General features: G+C 43.8%; 1 protein-coding gene across 1 annotated transcript in view; it reads right to left on the minus strand.

Moving 5' to 3' along the window:
- Positions 1 to 25,884, minus strand: part of LOXHD1 (lipoxygenase homology PLAT domains 1) — a 1,115,079-nt gene that overhangs the window by 318,417 nt on the left and 770,778 nt on the right. The window contains exons 32-33 of the mRNA XM_086960347.1: positions 5,202 to 5,383; positions 3,607 to 3,723 (exon numbers count right to left, since the gene is read on the minus strand). Of these exons, the coding sequence (XP_086816473.1) occupies positions 3,607 to 3,723; positions 5,202 to 5,383 (299 nt within the window). The remainder of the gene's footprint in view (positions 1 to 3,606; positions 3,724 to 5,201; positions 5,384 to 25,884) is intronic.

Here is a 25,884-nt window from a genome sequence, read left to right on the forward strand (position 1 = left end):
GAGAGGACCCTTTTACAAACACAGAAACCTCCTGTGTGACTGCAGGACTGGAACGAGAAAAGATGTATCCTGGAATTCCAGCAACATCATCAAGTCCTCTGACTCCAAGTCCAGCAAGACCTGAGTAAGTCAGTATTCTGAACTTTTCATTGAGGAGGAAGGTACTCAGCACTCAAAGATTAAAAATAGGCTGAAGGCCTGTCCTTTTTGGTGACTGCAAGAAGCAGTAAACGCGCTGCTACTCTTTCCCTGCCTGGGGAACAAGTTAAAAAGTCCTGTTCCTCAAAAGGATAAACACTCCTCTGGAAAGACTCTTCTGTTTCTCAAAGGAAAATAAAACGGGTTGTGTGGTATAAAAAAGGGGGTGGTGGAAGAGGTGGAAGACTGCTGTTGTTAGTGCAAGCTTCTGACCACTCTAGGATCTCTTCAGCCATAAAACATTGTTGTGGCTGCACATTCGGTTCAGAGGGCAGTTTCTGCCTATAGGTTCGGGCCCTCGAATAGCCCAGGAACGTCTAGTATCGTTGATGAAACTGGTGCAGTGGGGAAGCAAGTATTTGCGCATATGCTGTGGCACTGCTTTGTTTACAGCGCCGAGCACTTTCCCACCAAACAGCAGAACACAGTTGAATGACATTTTGATTATATTATGGGTTACAGATGTGAACGGCTCCTGCGCTAGGCTACTACCCACTACACCGGTAATCCAATAAATAGCTATGCTGCAAGGAAACATTTATACACATCAGCAGGGAGCCATCATCAACTAGCTACATATTAATTAACCCACACACCATCACTCTTTTCGCTTTTCGTTTTATTGAAAACAATTTTCTTTTACAATCCTGTTCCCCAAAAAAACTTTTTACTTGCTATTCCAGTACATGTAATCAAACATTCCTTTACAGTGATGACTTGTTAATCACATTTAACACAAAGTACAAGGCCCGTGAAAATGTCTTGATATTTTGATACAGTCACAGCCAACACGTGTTTTGCAGCACCCAACTGCTTCTTCAAGGCTCATTTGAGGAAAGTGAATAGAAAAGTAATTAGGGGGTTCAAAAAATAAGATACTTCCAGGTAGGTCTCATAATCAAAGCATGATAGATGTTGTAGATGTGTCTTTTATCCTTGATGAAGTGCTGACATAGTAGTTCCGTACGAAGATGGTCTTTCAGCGCAAAATAACTTCCAGTTCCATTTAATAATCTCATCTCCACGTCGTATTATGGTCCTTCAATCTACATCTTGTTTTTAACTTGCACCTTGAATCTGCATGGCGTGACTCTCAACTTCTTTTTCCAAGAAACCAAAGTTGACTGGCATGCCCGTGGGGCTTGCCTGATGGTCACCAGAATACACTGCAAACACTTCTATGCATGGCACCAAATGATGACGTCAATGACCATGGAACAAAGCCACAGATTTGATTGTATCAAGCACAGATCACAAAATTTGTGTGACTGCATCCTGTCCATGTTTGACTAACTGCATGGAGCGCCTGCATATTTGTTAGGATAGGCTTCTTGTCATGGCCGTTAGGTTACGTTCAATAAGGCGTGTGTAGCGCGTCAACAAGCAGGTGTTGAAGTAGTGCAGGGAGAGGCTACCAGAGTAGAATACCTTCTTACCTATCGAATCAATGACTTGGTCTCCCAGTCAGCAGTACAGGGAAAAGCTTAGGCTATTGTTAGGACCAGAAGGCCTGCTTCACCAAACTTTCAAGTGAAGGATGGGCAGAAAGAAACAGGGAGTCTTCAGGCACAGCATGTCATGCAGCACATCCTAAGATGTAAAACCTGGGTCCAAAAGACCTCCATTCAATGAAAATGAATGCTTCTAAAACGAAGGAACAGTGTGTAGTATCTCAGTCAAGAAGTAAGCCTTAGACCTGAAGAGGACATTACAGGCTTTTGGTGCCCTTGCCGGTCACCACACTAAATTAGAAGGGCTGGAAGAACACTCCAGTTTATGATCAGAGGATGTGTCCAGGTCACTGATAATCTGTTTATTGCTAAAGAGACCGTTATCCATGTAGTGTGGAGGAAGATGACAATCAGCTTTACTAGCATTATCCTTAGTGTGGAGCATCACAGACGCATCTGAACGGAGTCAGAGTCTCAGCCAAAGATAGCCAGTAAAAGGATCAACTTTTGAGCATGAGGTGTGGGCATGCACAGAGGGCCAACCTCAGAAGACTGAGCCAACAGGTGTGGCAGAGGGTGGTGGGGCCAGATATAAAGATCTGAGGCATGGCCTGATGAGAAGCTTCCACTTGCTCCACATTAGGTAACCACACCAGAAATTCATAGTGAAGCTTCTTAAATACAACCATGGGGTCTGAGGACAGTGTAGAGCAGGAGTCTCCAAACCGGTCCTGGAAGGCCGGATCCATGCCAGATTTTTTAAAAAACTACATGTATCTCAATGGGGCTATCCAAACAATCTGGTATGGATCCGGCCCTCCAGGATCAGTTTGAAGACCCCTGGTGTAGAGGGTAGAATCAGGAACTGTATTTGGCGACTTTTGGATCTATCCCTGGAATAAGAGCAAAATCAGGGAGAGGAGGCATCCCATTTGTGATACTTTTTATGGGGTGGCTTTTCCTTAGAACGCTTCGCCTCACTTACCTGATGAAGTAGACCTGTAAAATCCAGCCTTTTACAGGCCTGAGCCAAGCAGAGCTTGGTTTTCCCTCTCCTTGATCACTGTTGGAGTGCATGAGGCCACATTTCTCACTGAGGCCTAGGCACCAAAGGCAGAAGTTGTAAGGATTGAAGATTGACATCTGCTTGAGGCAAGTACAGCATCGCCTGAAGCCTGTCATTCTGAAGTGGTGAGATGACCCTAAAGAAGTATACTACCAAGGAAGAATTTTGGAATTTTTCTCAGTAAAAATACCAAAGAGGAGCTTGAACTCTGTATTGAAAAGTTTGGAAAATATGAAACGGACATCAGTGTAGAAGGCGGAGCCTTAAATGACTCTGTGTGGTCTTCTCCAAGGGATGGACCAGTGCAGTTTGCAGGAGCTGTGCAGCAGCACCTGGAAAAACCGGCGAGATATTTCAAAGGTTTCTGGAGCCTGTTGGGCAAATGAAGGTGATTCAAGAGGTTAGAAATTTGCAGATAAAAGCATCCATGAGCAAGAAGAGTGCCATCTAACGATTATATGTCTAGAACAGATGAATTTTTTAGATCAGTCTGACTCAAGGATTCAATGACCAGATTTGCACAGAGTATTTGACCTGATTCGCTGTAATTGAACAGCGGCTAAGGAAGGAGGGCTTGGGGTATTGCTGTTGATTTTAGACCGATTCATGTAAAATGGGTAGTCAGGTACCTCTGCTTGAGTAGAGCAGAGAGTTCATCACAGAGATTTTGCATGGATTCACCTATTTTTTTTACAGTAGACTGGAGTGTAATCAGATTGTGTTGCATAGCTGGGAGCCCAGGTCTTTTCAAGTACTCATAATGAGCATAGAAGTATATTTTTGGAAGGAAGGGGTAGGGATAATAATTCTAAGGTAAGCAAGTAGGGTGTTTTAAGAAAATTTCAACAATATATAATCAACAATGAGTATGTTTCCAATAATATGACCCACCTTTCCATTTGGCAAAAGTCTTCTGATCTCCACTCTGTCCAAGTGCCACCCTGCTTGCAGCCCTTTGTCATTGTGTCCAATCCGAATCTTTTCAATTGTGTCTCCAACATCTTCCAGCTGCAAATAGAAATGAAAGATCAATTTTCATTTGCAAGTGTTGGAAACATGTTGGATATCTTCTCTGATAGCCTAGTCTGCTGAGGTTCCAGGCACATTCAGCCTAGGACCTTCATTGCTTCATACTCAACATCCATGACTTACCATTGTTGAATACTTTGCTCTTCTGACATTTCATTTTGTTTGCCTCTTAGCATGGGAGGGTAACACCCTTCATACCACTCACACCCCGCTTGCACGCTCGTATATGTTCCCCCTCAGTGTACCATTTATTTTTGTCTCTTAATACCACTAGCCTACTGCCCTTGTGGGCACTTGTTGATGTTGGCTACAGAATAGCTTCTTTGCTCGATATTGGTCCATTTCCCTTATATGTCCTTGTGCAAGACATCAACCTGTGCCCACACACTGAATAGGTCAAGAGTTGCAAGTTTTGTCTTCTAGTCATCCATGACTATGGATCACTTAGGGGACACCTCAACACTTCACAAAGCCTGAGCAACCATTACTCATTCATACCAATCTGCTTCAAGCTTTGCCACTTACCTTGCCTCAAAATCTCTACAAACTAGTCCATTTTCACCACCCTACCCTCTGGTTCCCTCGCCTTCTTACCCTTTCCATAAATCTGTGCTGCTTTGCCCACATCTAATCCTTCTGTCTCATAAGCACTGAAGAGTTTATTCACATACATAGGACCTCCAACCCGTTCTGTGCACAATCGAGCCTTCGAGTCCCATAAATATAGTGCGTCCGGCATTTACCTCCTGAGGTCTCTCCTGCCCCAGCGCTCTGTTTAACCACTCACGTCTCTTCAGTGCATATGCCCCTTAAGTTAACAATTCTGCTATTTTGCCACTGATGAAGAAATCTACTGAGGACCACCCATCTCTTTAAGTACCGCCTACTTCCTTCAGGCTGGGTTTACTCTATACCAACACCACATATATGCTTATGTACACAATGCTGGTCGCCCAACTTCCATTTTTCCATTACCCTTGAGCACCTGGTACCCAATCATCTCATGTGCTCTTAATGCACAGTGTAATGAACCCTCTGCAGACCAGCTTCTGGGTGCTTAATTAAACAAAACGTAACCTTCTCACTTGTCAAACGTCTTCAGCACTACACCATAACCATCCAGCTTCCATTCTGCTTGATCCAACCTGCAAAACTGACTGCCTATTTCAATTGCAGTCTTGGTAATGAAAATGCATGCTTACTGTAAAGAAATCAAACTAGACAGCATGAAGATTTTACACATTTACCACATCTGCAATACTTGAATGGATACCAAAGTCTGATACTTGGGACTAAACCAGTTTATTAATTTAATCCTCACTGTAAACAAATCGACACAGTAAACCTGGTGTGTGCTCCACTGAGAGATGTCTTTATTGGATATCGTAAGCAATATGATCCTGTTGGAAGATGCCATCAATGCCATGTTGTGGAGTTCCAGTGGAGGGGAATCTCACCTCCACGATGAACTGGTCCACTGAGTTCCTCTCGAAGTACAGCCTCCTCTCCCTCTTGTTTACACACAGGGACTTCTGCTGGCTGCAGAGCCCATCTCTTCCATAGAGGACAATAAACACATCAGCGTCTGTTCCAGCTCCAAATTTATCACTGGTGTAGACTGTGATTTCATAAGGCACAACTGGGAAGAACAAAAACACAGATGAAATGCACTGCTCAAACAAAGTTGCTATCTGGGCAATAATGACCACATGCACATACTTGTGACTTTCTAGACACCAGCATGGTTTGAGAAGTGTACCAAAACTCACCTCTTCAAGCACCAACTTGATGCTGCTCCTGGTCCCACCCAATGAGACACCTCTTGTCTCCCAAATGCTCTTGCTGCTATGTAGTCTCCAACCCTTAACCTATCCAACCCTTTCCCCATCCCTCATTACGTTTCCTAAGCGGTCTCCCTACTCTGCAGCCTTTCCCCTGTCCTCGAGTGTAATCCTTGATCAACTGCATCACCCTTCATTATTTGTATTGTAATCCCCTCCACTGTACCTCCTCCTTCGTCATTCGTAACCCCCAGACCACCTGGACTCTCAACCCTCATAAACACTTGTGTGGTGCTCGGTTGTTTTGCAGCTAAGTGTTCCCTGTATAAATTACACAGATCCACACGCGAATGCATGTTCCTTAGACCATTGCCTTTGGTTCAGATCTGGAAGTAAGTGCATAAGTCCAAGACAAATAGCCAGACTCTTGGTGTAGCAGAGTCGCGACTTGACAAGACTACGGAAGACAGCACTCCACACACTGCTCGTATGCTACCTATGGCTTTCCATTGCATGCCAGAGTGTCAATAATTTAGAGTAGTTCATTTTATTTGGTTAGTCAGTTTATAGGAGATGACTTGAGTAACCAGGTTATAATTTGTGAATAACGTCCCATGCTTGATTCCAGCATATGTGAGTCTTGAGAAGAGATTTGAGGTTAGTCGGGAAAGGGTAACTAAAGTTTTTTTTTTAAGTGCCATATGAAGATTTAGATGAACAAGTTACTTACCTTCAGTAACGCATTATCCGGTAGAGACTCTATCTATCTGCAGGTTCCTTACCTTTGAATTCCCCAGGCGTCAGGCTGGATCCGGAAAGAAGGTTTTTAACAATCTACCACCTCTGCAGTAGGATCACAGACCTACCAGGGTACTGATTGCTATAAGGTCTCTGAGATTCAAGTGTGCACTCCTAGTAAGACACCATCAGGAATGTGCCATAAAAGCTGACATGACCAGAAATGTAATGGAAGAACCTGGTTAAAGGTCAAAATATGCTTCAACCTGGACACCGATGCTGCTGTGCACCTAGTAAGGCTACATTTTAATTGCTGTGACTCTTAACTTGTATTCAGTGGAGCAATCTCACTTCGAATGCAAGCCTAGTCAGCCACTGACATTTTTGATCAATGCCTTGTTTAAATTTGATCTGGTATCAAGATCAATGCTTTCCTTTCTGAGTTTGGGGGGGGTCCCTTTTTATTTTTGTTAAGCACCATAGTGAGTCTGCATTACAACAACTATGCCCAGGTTAGACACGGTTGGGGAAGGAAACAAGGGAACCCTACTCACTTGGAGCCTGGGTGAAGGTTTTTTACAAGAAACAATGGCTCCTGTGCATAGATAAGAACTAATTCTGATAAGGATAACGCACAATGGCAATGCGGGTGATGATTTAGATGTCAATAAAGGAAAGCTATATATACATAGTGAGAATTTTTTGGTCAATTCAAAAAGATTTATGTAAATGTATATCAACAGTTTGTACAGAGTATCCGTAACATTATATACACACATATAATCAAAACAGTGATGGCGTGTCCCAAGTGAATTTTACAAAAAAAGAACCTAAACTGCTAAAGTGGAACATAATAATGTGTAAATTATATAAGGTTTCCAGTTTGCATTCAGTTGGAAAGAGACGAACCAAGTATAAGTGTAAACAATCAAAGTACAACAGTTGAAATGTATAAACAACTGTTGTGACAAGTCTGTCTCTTTATCTCTGTCGACGACGTTTCGACCTGAATAGGGTATCAGGTCTCTTCAGGACTGTTCGATGAGGGGCACCTTTCAAGGGTTTGCGCTGCTCAGAGAACGAACTAGTGTGGCACCGTGAAGTAATGGTGAAGATAAGGACTTACAGGGATCCCGCCCGGGACCCCTAGTAAGGGTGAGGCTAGCAGGCAAACTGTGATAATAGGTCGGTCCTCAGATCCGTCTAGTAGGCGCTATTGAAAAGTCTGGAGGAAAGGCACAAGACAGGATACACACGGGGGCGCTCCTGGTATGGATATGGCTGGTATTGTGGATAAAGAGACTTCTTATCAATGAATGTTGGCTGGCTCAGACGGTGCTGGCACAGAGAAATGGCGCGTGGTGCACGGACGATCCCGGCGATGTGTCCTCTCCTCTCGGTTAGACATGGTAGCACAGGTGAGCTAACTGATCCCTTCCCCGTAACTAGAGGAGTCAGACAGAAGTGCGTGAGAGAGCGCAATTTGAATAAAATGTATATCCGAGCCATATTTAGACGCATCTATTATAAACGTAGGAATGAAATGTACATCGTAACGTGAAGTTGACGACTATAGCATAAAGTCAACGGAAAGTGACAACATGGTATAGGAAATGTAAATGTATTTACTGTTAAACATGCATTAGATTTAGAAGGCCCGTATACGTAGTGGGCTAATGTAGAAATGTGTAGAAATGCTCATGAACAGAAGAACGTGCAAAGTGAAATTCATGTATGTGTGTAACATTAAATGCAGAAACGGCGAGAAATGTAACATGGAGAAATGTGCAAGGAGCATACACATAACGATGTAACTAATGAGAATATAACTTTATATTCTATGTATTAAGGTTCATATTCTACGTAATTGTATTCTATGTATAATGCGATCATATATAAATGTATGTTAAAGGTTATACTGTGTAGAAGAAGTCTGTAGGAATGTTAGAAGAGTTTAGGTCATTTGTGATTATAACCTGACTGACCAAGGGTTCGCAGGAGCGTAGTCCAATGTATGTAATTTAGTGGGCTCACAGGAGTCGTGAATAGCCTTCACTTGAAGGTGCGAGCCGAAGAGTCTAGTTCTTGTTAGATTTAAGGTGACAAATGTCGGACGAAGTTTATTGCCTAAACATGAGAGGAGACGATTGGAATGTGAGTTTTGTTTTGAAATGACCATTCACAGGACCAAGAAGGGTTACAATCATAGCTGTAAAGTATGAAAGTTCTGATAAGTTGATAGATTGTACTCCAAAAGTGTCAAAGGTAAAGTTGAATGAAGTCACCAGCAAGAAGACGAAGATGACATCTAAGAAGAAGGGTCAACCTAACGGACGACGCAAAGAGATGAAGCAATGGAAAGAGCCAGAAATTGACATCATCGGGGAAAGTCCGTGGTGGGCGTCAAGGGGCGTTCCACCCACACTGTGATTGTGTATTTTAGGGACAGCACCCCGGGGAGGAGGTAGCAATTGGAGATTAGGAACAGCGAGGCGAATTGCTCAGAGCGAAGGCAAGGGTAGATGCCTTGAGCAGATGCGCTGAGAGAGATCAGAGCGCAAGAGAGCAGTAGGCCGAGGACCCTTAGAGAGCGGATGGGTAGGCAGAGAGGGTACTGCTTCTTAAACTTAAGTTACCTTTAGAGGCTAAGAGAGTTTGAACTTCTTTGGAAGTCAAACTGCTGACACCTTTTTAGGGAAGAAACTTGCGAAGTAGGGATGTCACCTAGTATAGAGTAGGGACAGTTTTAACTTGATTGTTTTTTTTCTCTTACTGCAGATGACGCAGAAGAACCACTTCATATCAATGCTTTTTAATTTGTTGATTTTGGAACTGACTTTAATTGTATTCGTTTGTAGACTGAGGTTCTTTAGGGAATATATGTTCCTATTTGTTCCTGTATATTTGATGAATTTGATCCTGAGAGGATTGTATATGCAACTTTTATTAATTTTATATTAAAACCTTTAAACTTTAACAATTGTAAGTGGTTCTTCAGAGTGGCGTCAGTTAATGGGGTTTATCTAACCCATACAGAGGTTGTCTTTTACTCAATGACAGATACCAACGGTCCAAAAATAGTTGAATGAGATAAGTCATCAGATTAATCATAAAAGAGATCAAAATCTCATTCCCCGCAGTTGGTAGCAGAGTAATGATGGTTATCTTCTTGAGGAAGACGACCAGGGCCGGTCCTAGGCATGGCCGGTATGGGCAGCTGCCCCGGGCCTCGCGCTCAGGGGGCCCCGCCGCCGCGGGCCCCGCAGAGTGAGTAGACCGCAGAGCAGGGGCCCTGGCCCGACATGAAATGCAAATGCATGAAAAGCCCTGCACGCACTCTCGCGCAAGCAGTAAGGCAGTTAGTGAAACTAGTGCACCGTCACCGTGCACGCATGCACCCCACCACCTAGCTTAGTGGTGGTGGTGCCGTTTGCGGTGCGGGGGCGGCGGCAGGCGTTTAATGATGTTTGTGGGTCCCAGGGCCGTCAATCTGGTAGCGTGCGAAAGCGCTACCAATGACGGCCCCCGGACATCATTTTCTGGCCAGCCCCCGCTCTGCAGTGACGCAGCACGCATGCCGCATGCGTACCCTGGCCTACAGTCTCTACTCTCTTCAGCCAGGAGCAGGGTGGAGTCGGGAGTCGGTTCGGGCCGCGTGGGAGTCGGTTCAGGCCCGGCCGCGTTGGCGTAACGTCTTAGAAGGTAAGATCACAGTCAGTTTACTATCTGGAAGTAAGTTGGAACTGTCACTGTCACTGAACTACTTGAAAGTGCCAAGGAAGGCTTACTGTTATATCATCATTCACAAAGCAGATGTGAGTGGGACTGGGGAGCGAGCGTCTCACTCGGAGTCGGCCTGGCACCTGCCCAAGTGCCAGAGATGCGATTCCAGTGTTAAGAATTTACTTATGAATGGGAACTCGTCTGCCAGCTTGAACACTGTTGCATACCCAAGTCAACCCTAATCCTGCCTACTTCACTATGCTTTACACGTTATGCACACCTACATTAACAGTGCCAGTTTGTTGAGCAACTTACATGAAGGTGTTTAATATTCCTTCTCGTGATTCTTCCCTTTTAATCAATTCAGAAGCTCATGCGTCCTTTCATGAAATATCTATTATAATAAGAGAGTCAGAGTCGGGTATGTCTTTCCAATGCAGGTTACAGAGCGGCGGCCTCATGGAGTTCAGATTTTTGCATAACAAAGTGCAAAATGCAGGCTTAGCAAGTAAACATACTTATAAATGTACTTTGGAAAAGCCACTAGTTCTCTCCCTTTGGCTGCCTATGCAGATCTATTTGTTTGCCAGTGCTTTTGGTCAACTCTGTGCTGCGTCAGCAAAAACAGAAAAAGTGCAGTGTGATGATACTCACATCAGCTTGTCTTGTGACCTGTGTTTGCATTCCTCATGACAAGGCTGCTATTGGTGTTTGGTGTTTTTTGTTATACTTTACTGTCTCACAATAGGGGACGTTGTATTATTTCTTCTTCATAATTATCGATCGCTTTGTTCAGAATGTTGTAATTATTCTTTGTGTTTTGACCGCAGTTAGACTCTTCAATTTTGGATATTTTCTCACCTGTTTTCCATCTCCTCTACTTTTTGTCCATGTTACTGATATCCACATTAGTTTGCTTCAGTGATGCCAAATAACTAAGATCAAAAGTCCTGCAAAGTCACTTTCTGTGATGTCACTTCTTGCGACGCAATATACAGTTAGAGGGGCCTCACATCTTCCCTTTCGCCCGGGGCCTCAGAATGCCTAGGACCGGCTCTGAAGACGACCTAGGCCAGGTTTAGTTTACCCCAAGGTCCCTAGTCATCGACGACCAGAAGAAGAATCCCTGCCGAAGAAGGTGCTGACGGTGCGTCGAGAGAAAAGCAGCAGAATCGGTCGAGAGTGAGTATAAGGGTCATGCGTTGTAAGATTGCGGTGTTTTATGTTGTTCCTGTGTTGTAATGTCAAGCGGAGTTGAATGCCTGTAGTGTGATTGAGGGAAGGTTGTGAGCGCACGCAACCGGATAAAAATCTTATGTCCAGAGAGGGCTTAAGTGGTTCGGGTGTATCGAACACCCAGAGTAATTTGTCTACCATTTAAAGGGGGTCATGAGGTACCATTGATCGCCCGCAGACCGATGATAGGGGGAGCGTTTGAGTGAGTGTATGAGTAAACGCATGCTGGTCGTACGTTTACTGTGTGTAAGTAACCTATCAGTTAAGGTGAGCGTCTGACCGTAAGAGGAAGACGTTTCGCCAGTTGAGGTAGCAATTACAGTTAGACTGTGGCCGTACAGTCAGAGAAAAGTGATCGCTTGGACGAAAGTAGTCATTTTTCGGCGTATGAATGAAACGCATGTGAGACCGTGAGACGAGTTGAGAAACGAAGGAAATTGCTGCAGAGAGAATGAGTGACGTCAGCGTAGAATCGCGCTGAGATTGGTCGGTTAGCGTAGAACAGCACTGGGATAGGCTGATTAGCGAGAGTCGCACAGGGATTGGTGGATTGTCATCGGGACATAAACAAGGAAGAGAATTAATAAGAGAAAATCGTAGACTATCAAAAATGAAGTGCTTTAAGGGTTTAAGGAAAATCTTTAGGAGGAATAGAAGGAATTTATATGCTGGAGAAGAAGCTCCACCAGAAGGCACACCAGCTTATCATATGGCAGTAAATGTCGGCTTACACTCAATAATGTGGATCTCCGAGTGGAATAGGCTAACTGAAGGGGAAAAGGAACTGACGTTTCCGAGATTCGGAACGTTTAAATTAGACGTGTTGAACCAACTGAAAGCGGTAATGCTTGCAACAAGACCTCTACCGAGGCCAACACAATTCGAAGCTCTTAGTGCATGGTTTAGAGCAGCACACGAGAAGAGTTTAAAGAGACGCCAGGAAAGAGTGAGACGATTAGTAAAGGCAGTGCAGGATGCCAAATGGGATGAGGAAGCTAAGAAGTGGAGAGTACAAAAGATAGAAGCAGACAAACTGTTCACAATGATAGAAGCCACGGGAGAAAAGAAACCTCTAGAGGAAGAAGATGAGGAAAGCGAGACGGAGGAGGATCTAATAGATAGGCTGTTAACAGATAGACCACCTCCATATAGCGGTGAATCCGCAAGTCCCATATTACAGCAAGGGGACGGAGCTAGATGGGGTGAATATAAATCGATCCCAGTAACAGAGTGGGACTCCAACAAGAGTGAGGAAATACCCCAAGCTAGTTCCGAACAGAGAGTAGTGGGAAGATTCGTGGTCCAGAAGGTGCCAGAGACGCAATGTGCAAGGTCGTACCAAATGCCAGACGCTTTACAAGTACCTGTTACTATAGGCCCTATAGTGTCAATCTACAACCCAGAGGGGGTCCAGCAGGAGGAACAGGCACGATGGGACAGGGAAAGGGCAGAGATGGAGAATAGGAATAACACGATGAATCCTCAAAGACAGAGATTAGCACCAGTGAGTCGGAGTACCCCATTAGATTCCGCAACGGGTCCCTGGATAGAACAAGGGGGTCAAAGAGGATCAATGGATTTGAGGGGACCGAAACCAAAATCCTATAAGGAATTAAGGGAATATCTAAGAGAATGGGATACGGCCGAAGAAGCTCGGAATAAAAGTTTAGAAACAGGAACTGAATGGAGAGACCAGGATAACAAGATTCTCTCTCATTGTGGAGCTGGCGAAAGCAGCCCGGAGTGGGAGAGAGGGAGTCAAGAAAGCAGAAGAGATACGTGCCCTACCATTAGCGGCAATAGGCAAACGTGCAACGATAGGAGTGCAGGGTGTGGCGAAGTGCCTCGCGTCACTTTCAGTGAGGGAGAACGAAGGACGCAGGAATACCGAAACACTTTCAGATGCACACACCATACTCCGGATGAAAATGTGCAACATTGGAATCACGGGAACATGGAGAGTCGTGAAACGTCTCGACATGCCTCCGGTGATCTAGAACGAAGTCATGAGAATGTAGGGAGTCGCGAAACGTCTCGCCATACATCCGGTGATCACGAACGAGATCGCGGGAGCATGGAGAGCCATGAAGGTCCTTATCGTTTGTTAAGTGATACCAGACAGCAAGCGAGTTACAGTGGTTTAGAACAGCATGGAGGATCCTATCTCGTATCTGGAGAAACTGAGCCGAAAAGACAGAATGTAGGATTGAGGGATGGAGCATTGTTCCACCACACCCCAAGGGAAGATGGAAAGGCTTGGGATCTAGAGAGGTGGGAACAAAGAGATGGAAGAAAAATTCCTCATAACTCACCTGTGCTCAGGCGTAGGGCGCATAGTGGAGGAGAGAGGGATATGAGAGAACAACCTAGGACTGACGTACTGAAAGCTGAAATAAAAGCAAGACACATAGATGTAATGAGTTTAAAGTCAGACTTAGACGAAATAATTGACGGCACAGTGGCAATCGAGAGGTTAGAGCTGTACGCACCAGATGAGATACTGTTTTTATCCAAAGATGTTACTCGGAAAGCGAGAGCAGCTCATGAAAAGTTATCTGAATTGGCAGGAAGGTACATGATAGACATATCGCGAACTAAGGCTTTACAGGCCAATCATAGGCTGAATTGCACGGATCTAGATTTAGATGAGCGCAGAACGATTGGGCTGAGAGTACACATAAGGGAATTGGTCATGTGTATTAGAATATGGAGAGATCTGGATAGATGGGAGGAAAGATGGTCCAAGAAGGGATCTGTCAGACGGAGTACACTTGTGAAGTCTCAGGATACAGACCTAATGCGAATGGAAGCTTTTCCTTTGCGAGAAATCGCGAACGGAAACTACGTGCATGTACCATGGAGTAGGGGGGATTTAGCGGCATTCACTAATTCCTTCCCGAAGCTGAGAGAAAATCCCGTAGAGTGGTACAAGCAGGTAGAGAGATTCGTAAAGATCTCTAAGGTACTGTGGATCGATTTGAACACTTTGTTCGATATCGTAGTACCCGGAGATTTGTGGACGGCATGCAAACTTAGTATTGAATGGCCCAACTGTGAGCCTCAGAGAGATACACAGACAGGCGGTCCATCAGACAGAGTCATGGAAAAATACGAAAGAGTAATAACATGGCAGAAAGAGAAAGTACCGGTGCAAGACATAGACTGGGTTAAGATAGATCGAACAACTCAGGAGCCTAAAGAGACAGTTCACGAGTTTTATGAGAGGTTACTGAAAGCATTCAAGCAGTACAGTGGGTTAGATGTAATGGATCCTAAAGACATAGGACAGTTTGTGTCAAAGTTTGTTCTCGGATTGAGACCAGACATAAGCCTAATGATTCAACAACATTTGATCTGTTGGCAAAACAAACCTTTAGATGAGATTCTGAGGTATGCTAGGTACTGTAGCGATGAGATAGATTCGAAGGCAAAGAAGCTCAAGGAAAAGCTGATGTTAGTACAGATGCAAGCAGCTGGAAAGGGTGGACAGCGACAGCAGGGAATAGGAACGCAAGCAAAGAAACAGAACAATCAGAGCAGAGATGAGGAAGAAAGACCGAGACCGAGAATGGATATCGCAACACTGAAAAGGACAACCAGGTGTCATCAGTGTAACGAGGTGGGACATTGGAGACGCGAGTGTCCTTATAATGTTGAGACAGGGGAATTAGAACAGGAGGAGGAAGAGGTACAGAACAACGTGGTTAAGGGAACAACAGTCCCGAAGGGAAAGTTTATCAAAGGGGGGACTCAGACTCCTCGAGCCCCGTTTCCTCAACCGCCTCGAATTACGAATGGAGGGAAAACCTATAGACAAATGCCATTGTTCGTAGGAGGAGAAGAATGCTACTACGTTGATCCTCTTACAGGGCAACGAGTGAATAAGGAAGAAGATTGTACTTTAGGAGCAGCCCTGGCAGTAGATCAGAGAGGACCATACGTAGAAGCTGAAGTAGCTGGATGTCCTACGACCTTTTTGGTGGATACGGGAGCCACTCGATCCACGTTGAGATCAGCGGTAGTCCCAGGTCTGCCAATATCGGGAGAAATGATTCAGGTGGTAGGAGTCGCAAACAAGAGGATGACGAATCCTCTGACGGAACCAGTGTCAGTAAAGATAGGGAATTACAGTGACGAACATCAGTTCGTGATCTGTGATTCTAGCCCGGTGTGTTTGTTAGGAAGAGATCTGTTGTGTAAACTGAATTGCACAATATATTGCACACCTGAAGGAGTAGAAGTGCAGACCAATGATGAAGATGCCGATTTTAAAGTTGTAAATTCGCAGGAATGCGTGGAACTATATCCTACCTTAACAGTGGAGGAGCTTCCACAGGATTTGAGGGAGAAAGTGTCAGCTGAGGTGTGGGATTTTACTGGAGAAGAAATAGGATTAATCAAGGGGGTAGAACCAGTAAAGATCATGGTAAGACCCAATGCCGAGTATCCAAGAACACCACAGTACAAGTTGACACCAGAGACGATTGCAGGAATAAAGCCTGTGATCGAATCCATGATTAAACAGGGAATACTGAAGGAGATCGTGGGTAGCCCATGTAACTCACCGATTATGGATTTACAGAAGCCTAGTGGAAAATACAGAATAGTACAGGATCTTCGAAAGATTAATAATATTGTTGTCTCATGTTGTCCAGTGGTACCGAATCCATCAGTGATATTATTTCAGATACCGTTCCAAGCTGAATGGTTCACCGTGATAGATTTGTGCCAGGCTTTCTTTTCGATTCCTTTAGATGAAGAGAGCCAGTATCTTTTCGCTTTTAAGCTGGAAGATCGAGTTTTAACATGGTGTCGTATCCCTCAGGGGTATACAGAAAGCCCATCGATTTTTAACCAGCTTTTAAAGAGAAATCTTGAAAGTCTAGTGCTGCCCAAGAACTCAGTTCTAGTCCAGTACATAGACGACCTCCTAGTTGCGTCAGAAACAGAGGAAGCTTGTAGAGAAGACACCATCACCTTGTTAAATCACTTGGCCGAGAACGGGCATAAGGTGTCTCCAAATAAATTGCAATATTGTCTTACTGAAGTGCAATACTTGGGCCATAGGATTGAAAAGGGGAAACGGAAGGTGTCTCCAGACAGAATAGAGGCGATTATGAAAATGAACGCGCCTACAACACAAAGAGAGGTCAGGATGTTCCTAGGCATGGTCGGTTATTGTCGACAGTGGATAGCCAACTTCTCACTGAAGGCAAAACCGTTATTACAACTGACGCACAAAGGAGTGAGTGATCCGGTACCATGGGACAAAGATTGTTTGATGGCGTTTTTGCAGCTGAGGGAGGACTTATGTCGCGCCCCGGCGTTGGGAATGCCAGATTACACAAAACCATTTTTGCTTTACTGCTGCGAGAGAGAGGGATGCGCTTTAGCAGTTTTGGCCCAGATTCACGGAGATGCGCGTAGGCCAGTAGCGTATTTTTCGGCTACATTAGATCCAGTAGCCGCAGCGTTGCCCGGATGTCTCAAATCCGTAGCTGCAACGGGTGTCAGCATTGAAAGATCTGAAAGTGTGGTAATGGGACATCAGTTAGTGGTGTACGTACCGCATTCTGTGGAATTGTTAATGACCAGGACGAAGACTCAGCATCTGACGAATAGCAGGCTCACACGCTACGAGCAAGTCATACTGGCTGCCGAGAATGTGACCCTAAAAAGATGCTCCGTCTTGAATCCTGCTACTTTGATGCCACTTCCAAATGAGGTGGATGATGAAATTTGTACAGATCATGACTGCCTTGATGTGACTGAACTATGCACCAAACCGAGACCCGATATCGTAGATGAGCCATTGACTGACCCCGATGAAATTTTCTTTGTTGATGGTTCATGCGTAAGAGACGATATTGGTCAGCTGAGAGCAGCTTATGCAGTTTGTACAATTACCAGAGTTGTAGAAGCCGCTTGCCTGGAAGGAGTACACTCCGCACAGGTAGCTGAAATTGTTGCTTTGACTCGTGCTTGCTTAGCAGGCGACAAACTTCGAGTCACCATATACACCGATAGCCAGTATGGTTTCGGGGTAGTTCACGATTACGGGCAGTTATGGTCTCAAAGAGGTTACATGACCTCTTCGGGTTCTCCCATTAGGAATGGAGAATTCGTGAGATTATTGTTAGAGGCATTGCAAGGCCTGACAGCTATCGCAGTAGTCAAATGTGCTGCGCATACAAAAGGTACAGATTTTGTGTCACAAGGTAACCGCTATGCGGATGAAGTAGCGCGTTATTGCGCAGAGCAAGGATATTCTCACACTGATGTGAAAGTGGGGGGAATCCAGGAAAGAACTGAATTGACAATGTTGTTAGACACTGTAGATACGTGGGATGAACTAAGGAGTGTTCAGGAGAATGCACCAGATGATGAGAAAAAGGGCTGGGAAACAGCGGGTTGTGTGAAAAGCGAGATGAATTTTTGGGTCTCTGCCGATGGGAGAGCAGTTTTACCAAATGAACTTGTTAGTCCAATGGCAAGGAAATTGCATGGATCAGCACACATAGGGAGAGATGCCATGGTAAGAGTATTCAGACAAACGTGGTTTAATCCTAAGTTTAGAGTAGCGGCAGAAGCAGTATGTCAGCGATGTGCGATCTGTCAGCAACTAAACGTAGGAAAGAGAACACCAGTTACATTGAGTCACATTTGGAGGTCTGGGGGGCCTTTCAATAGAATGCAGCTTGATTTTATAGAAATGCCTCCATGTAACAGACTCAGATACGTTTTAGTGATTGTCTGTATATTTTCTAGATGGGTTGAAGCTTACCCTACACGTAGATGCGATACACTTACAGTAGCAAAACTGTTACTTAGAGAGTTAATACCGAGGTTTGGGGTGCCATCCTCTTTGGAATCGGACAGAGGAACTCATTTCAACAGCGAAATAGTGAAGATGTTGTGCTCAGCTTTGAGTATCGATCAGAAGCTCCATTGCAGTTATCGACCAGAAGCTTCAGGGATTGTAGAGCAAATCAACAGCACAATTAAGTCCAGACTTGCCAAAGTTTGTTCGTCAACATCACTGAGTTGGCCAGACGCACTTCCAGTGGTTCTTATGAGCATACGTAGCACACCAGATAGAAAAACAGGTCTCTCTCCACATGAAGTGCTAATGGGGAGAGCTATGAGATTGCCATCGGTTCCGACTGCAGCGTTATTGAACATCACAGACGACTTGATCTTGGACTACTGCAAGGGACTATCTGATGCCATTAATTTTGTGTCCCTCCAGGTCCAGTCTGCAGAGGTTCCATCAGCACAAGACTTGTGCCATGACCTGAGTCCGGGAGACTGGGTTTTGGTGAAAAAGCATGTCAGGAAGAACTGCTTAGACGTGCGTTGGCGAGGACCATTTCAAGTCATACTTGTCACGAACACTGCGGTGAAGTGTGGAGGCCTGCCAAATTGGATACACGCTTCACACACCCGAAGAGTGCCAACACCTCTAGAAGAAACAGCTCATCTCTCGGATGAGAATCCAGCGAAAAGCGGAGAAGCTATAGAGGGGGAAAGCCAAGCTGTAGAGGTGATCAAAGAGGCTGAGACTGTGTCAGAACAGGTTGACGAAGGTCAAGATACCAGTGAGACCGAAGTCGCCTCAGGAGAAGAAAGTAACTGGGAGACTGAATCGGATACTGAACAAGCTGAGAGTGACCAAGAGACAGGTCCAAGAACAAGGAGCAGGAGGACAAGGAGTGACGAAGCAAGTTGGCCAGAGAGAAGAAGGAGGCCAAGCTTAAAGACACAACCGGAGAAAACTCTTGTCCCAATCTCTGAAGAATCAGACCAAGAAGAAGAAACTACAGACTCAGGAACTGAGAGTCCAAGAAGATCGAGAAGGGTACGTGTGCCCTGCAGAAGGTACGCCACCCCAGAGTGGACTTATCTGGCAGATGTCTTGGGGACAGAAATCTGGGAGAGTGAAGAACGTGAAAGTAATCGATCTCGATCCATTTGTGGCAGTGGAGATATGGATGTTGACGCCTGGACTCGAGACTGAGGGATTACTGACTTTCACACTTCCCATACCCCCATACTTGAGTCAGATTAAAGATTTAGTGCTAAACAGATTACAATTTCCAACATTTGGTCAACAAATTCCGGAAGAAGAAGAAAAAGTCATTCGTTTTGAATTATTGGAACTGGTTGCAAGAGCTGCAGGTACGAGAATAATTGTTGATGTATAAAGACTTTTGTATATAAGTTGTAAAGAAGAAGATAACCTAGCGCCGAGTGGAAAGAAGAATAAAATTAGGGATTACAATTAGAGGACGGAGAAGGGTTAGGGTTGTCTGTTGTTAAAAATAAAGAGACATTGTTGCGAAAAAGAGACTTTGCTGATAAAGAGCACTTTATAAACTGAGAAGAAAACAAAGCAAGCAAAGACTGAAAAGAAAACTTTTTCACAGAGGAAAAAGAGTTACGCTGTTTTTGACAACATGGAGAACGGCAACCCAAACAGAAAAGCCAGATGCATAGTAGGTACACTTATAGCAATAGTAATATTTCTCATAATAACAGTAGTGACAATATCATACATAATAGGACATGAAACCGATAAGGAAATAGCAGATGTAAAACTTGTAACGACTTTGAAACCTGCTCTGGTGGGAAAGAAGGAGGAGAGCAATGTTATTCGTGAGAAGGCGTTACTTGCAGATGAAGCTCGTAGGTTACACGTAGACGAGTCACAGGGAAACTTTAGGTCAAACGCATATGCTAAACTGTTATACGAATACATCGATGCCATGGAGGCCAAGGATTGCTATGTATGTATGCAATTGCCGGCTTCTGTAGATGAGGGCATCCGATATCATCATCTCCCATTGACTTATGGGATAACATGTAGTTTACTGCTAAGTATATTTTATGGTAGAGAAGGGTTTGAGTACTACTTTTCAAATTATGATTCGGTACTGCCTGAAGTTCCGAATTATAAGCAAATGAATAAGTGGGACTATTACAAAAAGGAGGATAGACTAGCCAAATTCTTTCTTCCTTGGGATACACTAGATACATCATATGCACGTAGAAATAATTTGACTTGCAAAGTGTCAGAGATTGAGAAAAGGTTCATAGGACAAGTAGATGATCGATATAGAAGGCAGAAGATTCTAAAAATGTCAGGACAGTGGAAAACAGATTGGACCGAAGAAGAGAAGGCACATAAAAAGAAAGGTAGCAATGGTCCAATAGCATTGGATAGAACGCAGAAAGGAAAGTTATGTTTAACTCGAAGCAAGACATATTATGAGAGTGTATTTGTAGGTGAAGTAAATTGCGAACATGCATTTCGATTAGAGTACTATACGAAAGATTTCATGAAGGAGATGCAAGTGATTCCTAATGTATATTTTGTATGTGGGAGAAATGCCTATGTAAAACTGCCTGACAATTGGTATGGTTCGTGTTACTTGGCAATTGTCTTCCCCAAAATATACCATGCAAAGGATTTAGCGATCATAGAAGGAAAGGTTTCGACGAGAACGAAAAGGGAAGTAGGAGATGCAGAAGTAGTAGGAGACGTATTTGGAGCAATGTTTCCTATGTTAGGCTTGATTCTTAACGATGTTAAGATTAGGAGGTTAGCTACAGTCGTAGATAGATTATCTGCGAGTACTGCAAGGTCATTAATGTTAGTAGAAGGCGAGATGCAATCGATTAGAGCAATGGTTCTTCAGAATCGACTTGCTCTTGATGTACTATTAGCAAAAGAAGGCGGAGTGTGCAAGGCTTTGAAGGTCCAGGAATGTTGTACCTATATTCCTGATAATTCAAAACCACTTGAGAAGGTCATAAGAAACATTACACAGATTCATCAAGAAATCGAAGATTTGTCAAAAATAAATGTTTGGGAAAAAGTAGGTCATGGAGTAGGAAAGGTTGGAAGTTGGTTTGCCAACCTTGGTAAAAGTATAGTATGGTACATATTAAAACCTGTATTAATAGTATTAATTTGTATAATCACATTGTTAGGATTAGTAAAACTATATAAATGGTATAGGACGAACCGGTTACAAAGGTCTATGAGAGAACAAGAAAGGAGATTAGCTGCTTTACAAGATCAACAGTACAAAAGCTTGAGAGCACTTGAAATGATGAAAAGAGGGAATGATGTAACTAGTTCTGTTTAAAGGTGTTATTCAAATTGCATTTAGTGATGACTCCTAAAAGTCATCAAAGGGGGGACTGAGAGAGCGCAATTTGAATAAAATGTATATCCGAGCCATATTTAGACGCATCTATTATAAACGTAGGAATGAAATGTACATCGTAACGTGAAGTTGACGACTATAGCATAAAGTCAACGGAAAGTGACAACATGGTATAGGAAATGTAAATGTATTTACTGTTAAACATGCATTAGATTTAGAAGGCCCGTACACGTAGTGGGCTAATGTAGAAATGTGTAGAAATGCTCATGAACAGAAGAACGTGCAAAGTGAAATTCATGTATGTGTGTAACATTAAATGCAGAAACGGCGAGAAATGTAACATGGAGAAATGTGCAAGGAGCATACACATAACGATGTAACTAATGAGAATATAACTTTATATTCTATGTATTAAGGTTCATATTCTACGTAATTGTATTCTATGTATAATGCGATCATATATAAATGTATGTTAAAGGTTATACTGTGTAGAAGAAGTCTGTAGGAATGTTAGAAGAGTTTAGGTCATTTGTGATTATAACCTGACTGACCAAGGGTTCGCAGGAGCGTAGTCCAATGTATGTAATTTAGTGGGCTCACAGGAGTCGTGAATAGCCTTCACTTGAAGGTGCGAGCCGAAGAGTCTAGTTCTTGTTAGATTTAAGGTGACAAATGTCGGACGAAGTTTATTGCCTAAACATGAGAGGAGACGATTGGAATGTGAGTCTTGTTTTGAAATGACCATTCACAGGACCAAGAAGGGTTACAATCATAGCTGTAAAGTATGAAAGTTCTGATAAGTTGATAGATTGTACTCCAAAAGTGTCAAAGGTAAAGTTGAATGAAGTCACCAGCAAGAAGACGAAGATGACATCTAAGAAGAAGGGTCAACCTAACGGACGACGCAAAGAGATGAAGCAATGGAAAGAGCCAGAAATTGACATCATCGGGGAAAGTCCGTGGTGGGCGTCAAGGGGCGTTCCACCCACACTGTGATTGTGTATTTTAGGGACAGCACCCCGGGGAGGAGGTAGCAATTGGAGATTAGGAACAGCGAGGCGAATTGCTCAGAGCGAAGGCAAGGGTAGATGCCTTGAGCAGATGCGCTGAGAGAGATCAGAGCGCAAGAGAGCAGTAGGCCGAGGACCCTTAGAGAGCGGATGGGTAGGCAGAGAGGGTACTGCTTCTTAAACTTAAGTTACCTTTAGAGGCTAAGAGAGTTTGAACTTCTTTGGAAGTCAAACTGCTGACACCTTTTTAGGGAAGAAACTTGCGAAGTAGGGATGTCACCTAGTATAGAGTAGGGACAGTTTTAACTTGATTGTTTTTTTTCTCTTACTGCAGATGACGCAGAAGAACCACTTCATATCAATGCTTTTTAATTTGTTGATTTTGGAACTGACTTTAATTGTATTCGTTTGTAGACTGAGGTTCTTTAGGGAATATATGTTCCTATTGGTTCCTGTATATTTGATGAATTTGATCCTGAGAGGATTGTATATGCAACTTTTATTAATTTTATATTAAAACCTTTAAACTTTAACAATTGTAAGTGGTTCTTCAGAGTGGCGTCAGTTAATGGGGTTTATCTAACCTATACAGAGGTTGTCTTTTACTCAATGACAGATACCAACGGTCCAAAAATAGTTGAATGAGATAAGTCATCAGATTAATCATAAAAGAGATCAAAATCTCATTCCCCGCATGCGTGTGGGCCACCACGCTGTTTACACTCTAGATCAACGGCCTTGTCAAATTTCAGGATCAGAGTGACACCTCACTGGTCTCCTAAACACCCCTGGGACTCCAGAAGCTGTAGGATTAGTTTGATTGTTTCTTTCAAAAGAGGAAACTCGAGATCAACATAAGCAAAACTTAGTTTAAATATAGGCTCAAGGGTTCCCATTGCAGGTGGGTGTCATATCTATAAATGAAAATTCAAGTAGGGGATGTGGGGGCAACATCATGTAAACCAGATAGCATGTACTAGGACTGGGCTAATTGAGCCACTGAATAAATAGTCAGTGAAGTGTGGTACATCAATAGTTTCATTTACAGGTCTGCAGCACATTGTAATGGCACTCACTTTATCAGTCACGGAAGGATGAAAGACTGAGTAGGCCCTGCCAGACTTGAACCCTTGACCTGTAGACTACACAGCTGTGAGCAGCAAACACTTACTAACTGGGCCAACATGAAAGGTTACTCGCTGTGACAATGTATCAGTCAAATGACACTCCTTGGCCCTGGAAGGACCCATTGCAGTTAGCGCATCACTGAGACTAGACTTCTGTGTTGGCGTTGTGCGAACATTCCTAAGTGATCTCTAAAAATGCAAAAATTGGCCTCTTTCGATTTGCTTCTCCAGACGTTTCGAACCGTTTGGGTAAAATGTGTTAGGATTTCGCTAATCATTACCTAGAACTCAAAACAGTATAGCACAAGTAGTCAATAGACGATCACTTTCATCCACTAAAATATATCGATTTCAGGGCAAGTCATTGGAAAATCTTTCTCTGCCAAAAAACCTAAGGGGCTTATTTATGAGCCCTGGCGTCACTTTTACGCCGCCGGTGCGTCACTTTTTGAGACGCGCCAGCAGGGTAAAAAATGTGCCATGTTGCGTCATATTTACAAAAGTGATGCATCTAGGTAGATGCCTTACTTTGTAAACCACTGCGCCACATTATACCTGCGCCAGGTATAATGTATGCAAGGGGGGGGCGTTCTGACACCAGTAAGCCTCGTAGAAGTGACGCAGAGAAATCTATGAGATTGCACTGCCTCTCTTATAGGACGCAAATGTGTCAATATCTTACGCCTGCCTCACAGCAGGCATAAGACTGACGCAGTCACATTTCACATGGGATTTGCCCATGTGAAAGGACCCATTGCTGGAGTTGCATTACTTTTGTGACACACTCCAGCAATGCATCATTTTTGCGCCTACAGATACGTCAGAAATACTGACGTATCTGTAACTCCTTGCGACATGACGCATCCAGCAAGTCGCAAGGAGGGCGCAATGAAAAGTGACGCATCGCTATTTGCACGCAGCGATGGGTCACTTTTCATAAATGAGGCCCTTAATGTGTTACTATAAGGCATTGGAGAATCATGGTTCGCTATTTCCCCACACAGACCGGAATAGACTGCAGTGTCAAGTATAAGGCCGCCTCTGACTGAAAGAAATGTCCTGAAATCCTTACCTTCAGTCTTTGTTTTATATTAGAAAACGATGTTTAACATGATTAAAACCCCCTCTCTGTCAGAGGACAGGTAGACAGGAAATGACGCATACAGAGGGGGCAGTCTGGAGAAAGTTTTGTTAAGCTGCACCACTTACATTACAAGCTGCCATTTTCTGCTCAGATCGATGGTTCCCCACCTCCTCACTGATCACGTGACTCTGCAGGTATATTTCCCCTAACCCCCTAATCTAGGGCCCTCGTCAAGGCAAAGGTCAGAGAGGAGGAGAACAACTCCTGCTTGAGCCTGTTAAAACCAGAAAGCGCCTAGAGCCTGAAACTGTGGCCAAACCATGTCTTCACTTCCAGCAAACATGTTGGCTCCTTATACCCAGTATTCTCCTAAAAAGCACAAGGTGACGTTGATTCCAGGGACACAGATTAACAAATAATGAAACCGGGGAAAAAAAATGTTAAAAAGTTCAGCGCATTCAAATACCTACAAATTACATCACGAAGGAGTCAATATTACAGGCTTTAAACATTTTTTAAATTACTATCAAATCAAATCAGGAACATTTATTGAGCGCACAAATCACTTGAAAGTCTCATGGCGCTAGCGGACGACTCGGAATTGTCAGCATGTACAGGGAGGAAGCCGGACTAATGATCAAACAGCCATGTTTTTAATTCCCGGCGAAAGTGGTTACGGTCAGAGGTGATGCGTAGGTATAAAGGCAGTTTATTCCAGAGGGTGGGTGCGAGAAAGGAAAAAGCCCGCCCCCCGTTTTTGACAGTGCGCGCTCTGAGAAGAGTGAGCAGGGATCTGTTACTGGATCTTAAGGTCCTGTTAGGCTGGTACCAAATGAGGTTTTTTTTTCGATGTTAAGAAGCCTTTAAGAAATAGCAGACAAAGTGAAACCCTGAAACTAATATTGAGAAGTGCTGATTCTTTTTGCTCTTTGCTGTTAAGATAAAAGACAGACATTATTTAGGGTTTCCTACAGTGTAAGCAAGTGCTGAATTGCAAGATGGCCACCATGGCACTGCATGTTTTCTAGATGCAGCTTCAACTGTCATGCCAAGAGTTACCTCTGGGGAAATCATGTGGTAGCAAATCCATCATGCCGTGAGACATTGTGGAATTGGCACTGGATTGGATATGGCTAGCAAGACTAGGGGCCGATGTAATTTCTGGCAGACGGTCTCTATCTCTACCAGAGTGACAGAGTAGATTACTCTGTCGCCTGGGAGGAGATGCCACCTGGCAGATTTAGAAATGATTGCCATGCCGGCGATCAT

This window comes from Lissotriton vulgaris, chromosome 3_1 (assembly GCF_964263255.1).
Source record: "Lissotriton vulgaris chromosome 3_1, aLisVul1.2, whole genome shotgun sequence".
Taxonomy (NCBI): domain Eukaryota; kingdom Metazoa; phylum Chordata; class Amphibia; order Caudata; family Salamandridae; genus Lissotriton; species Lissotriton vulgaris.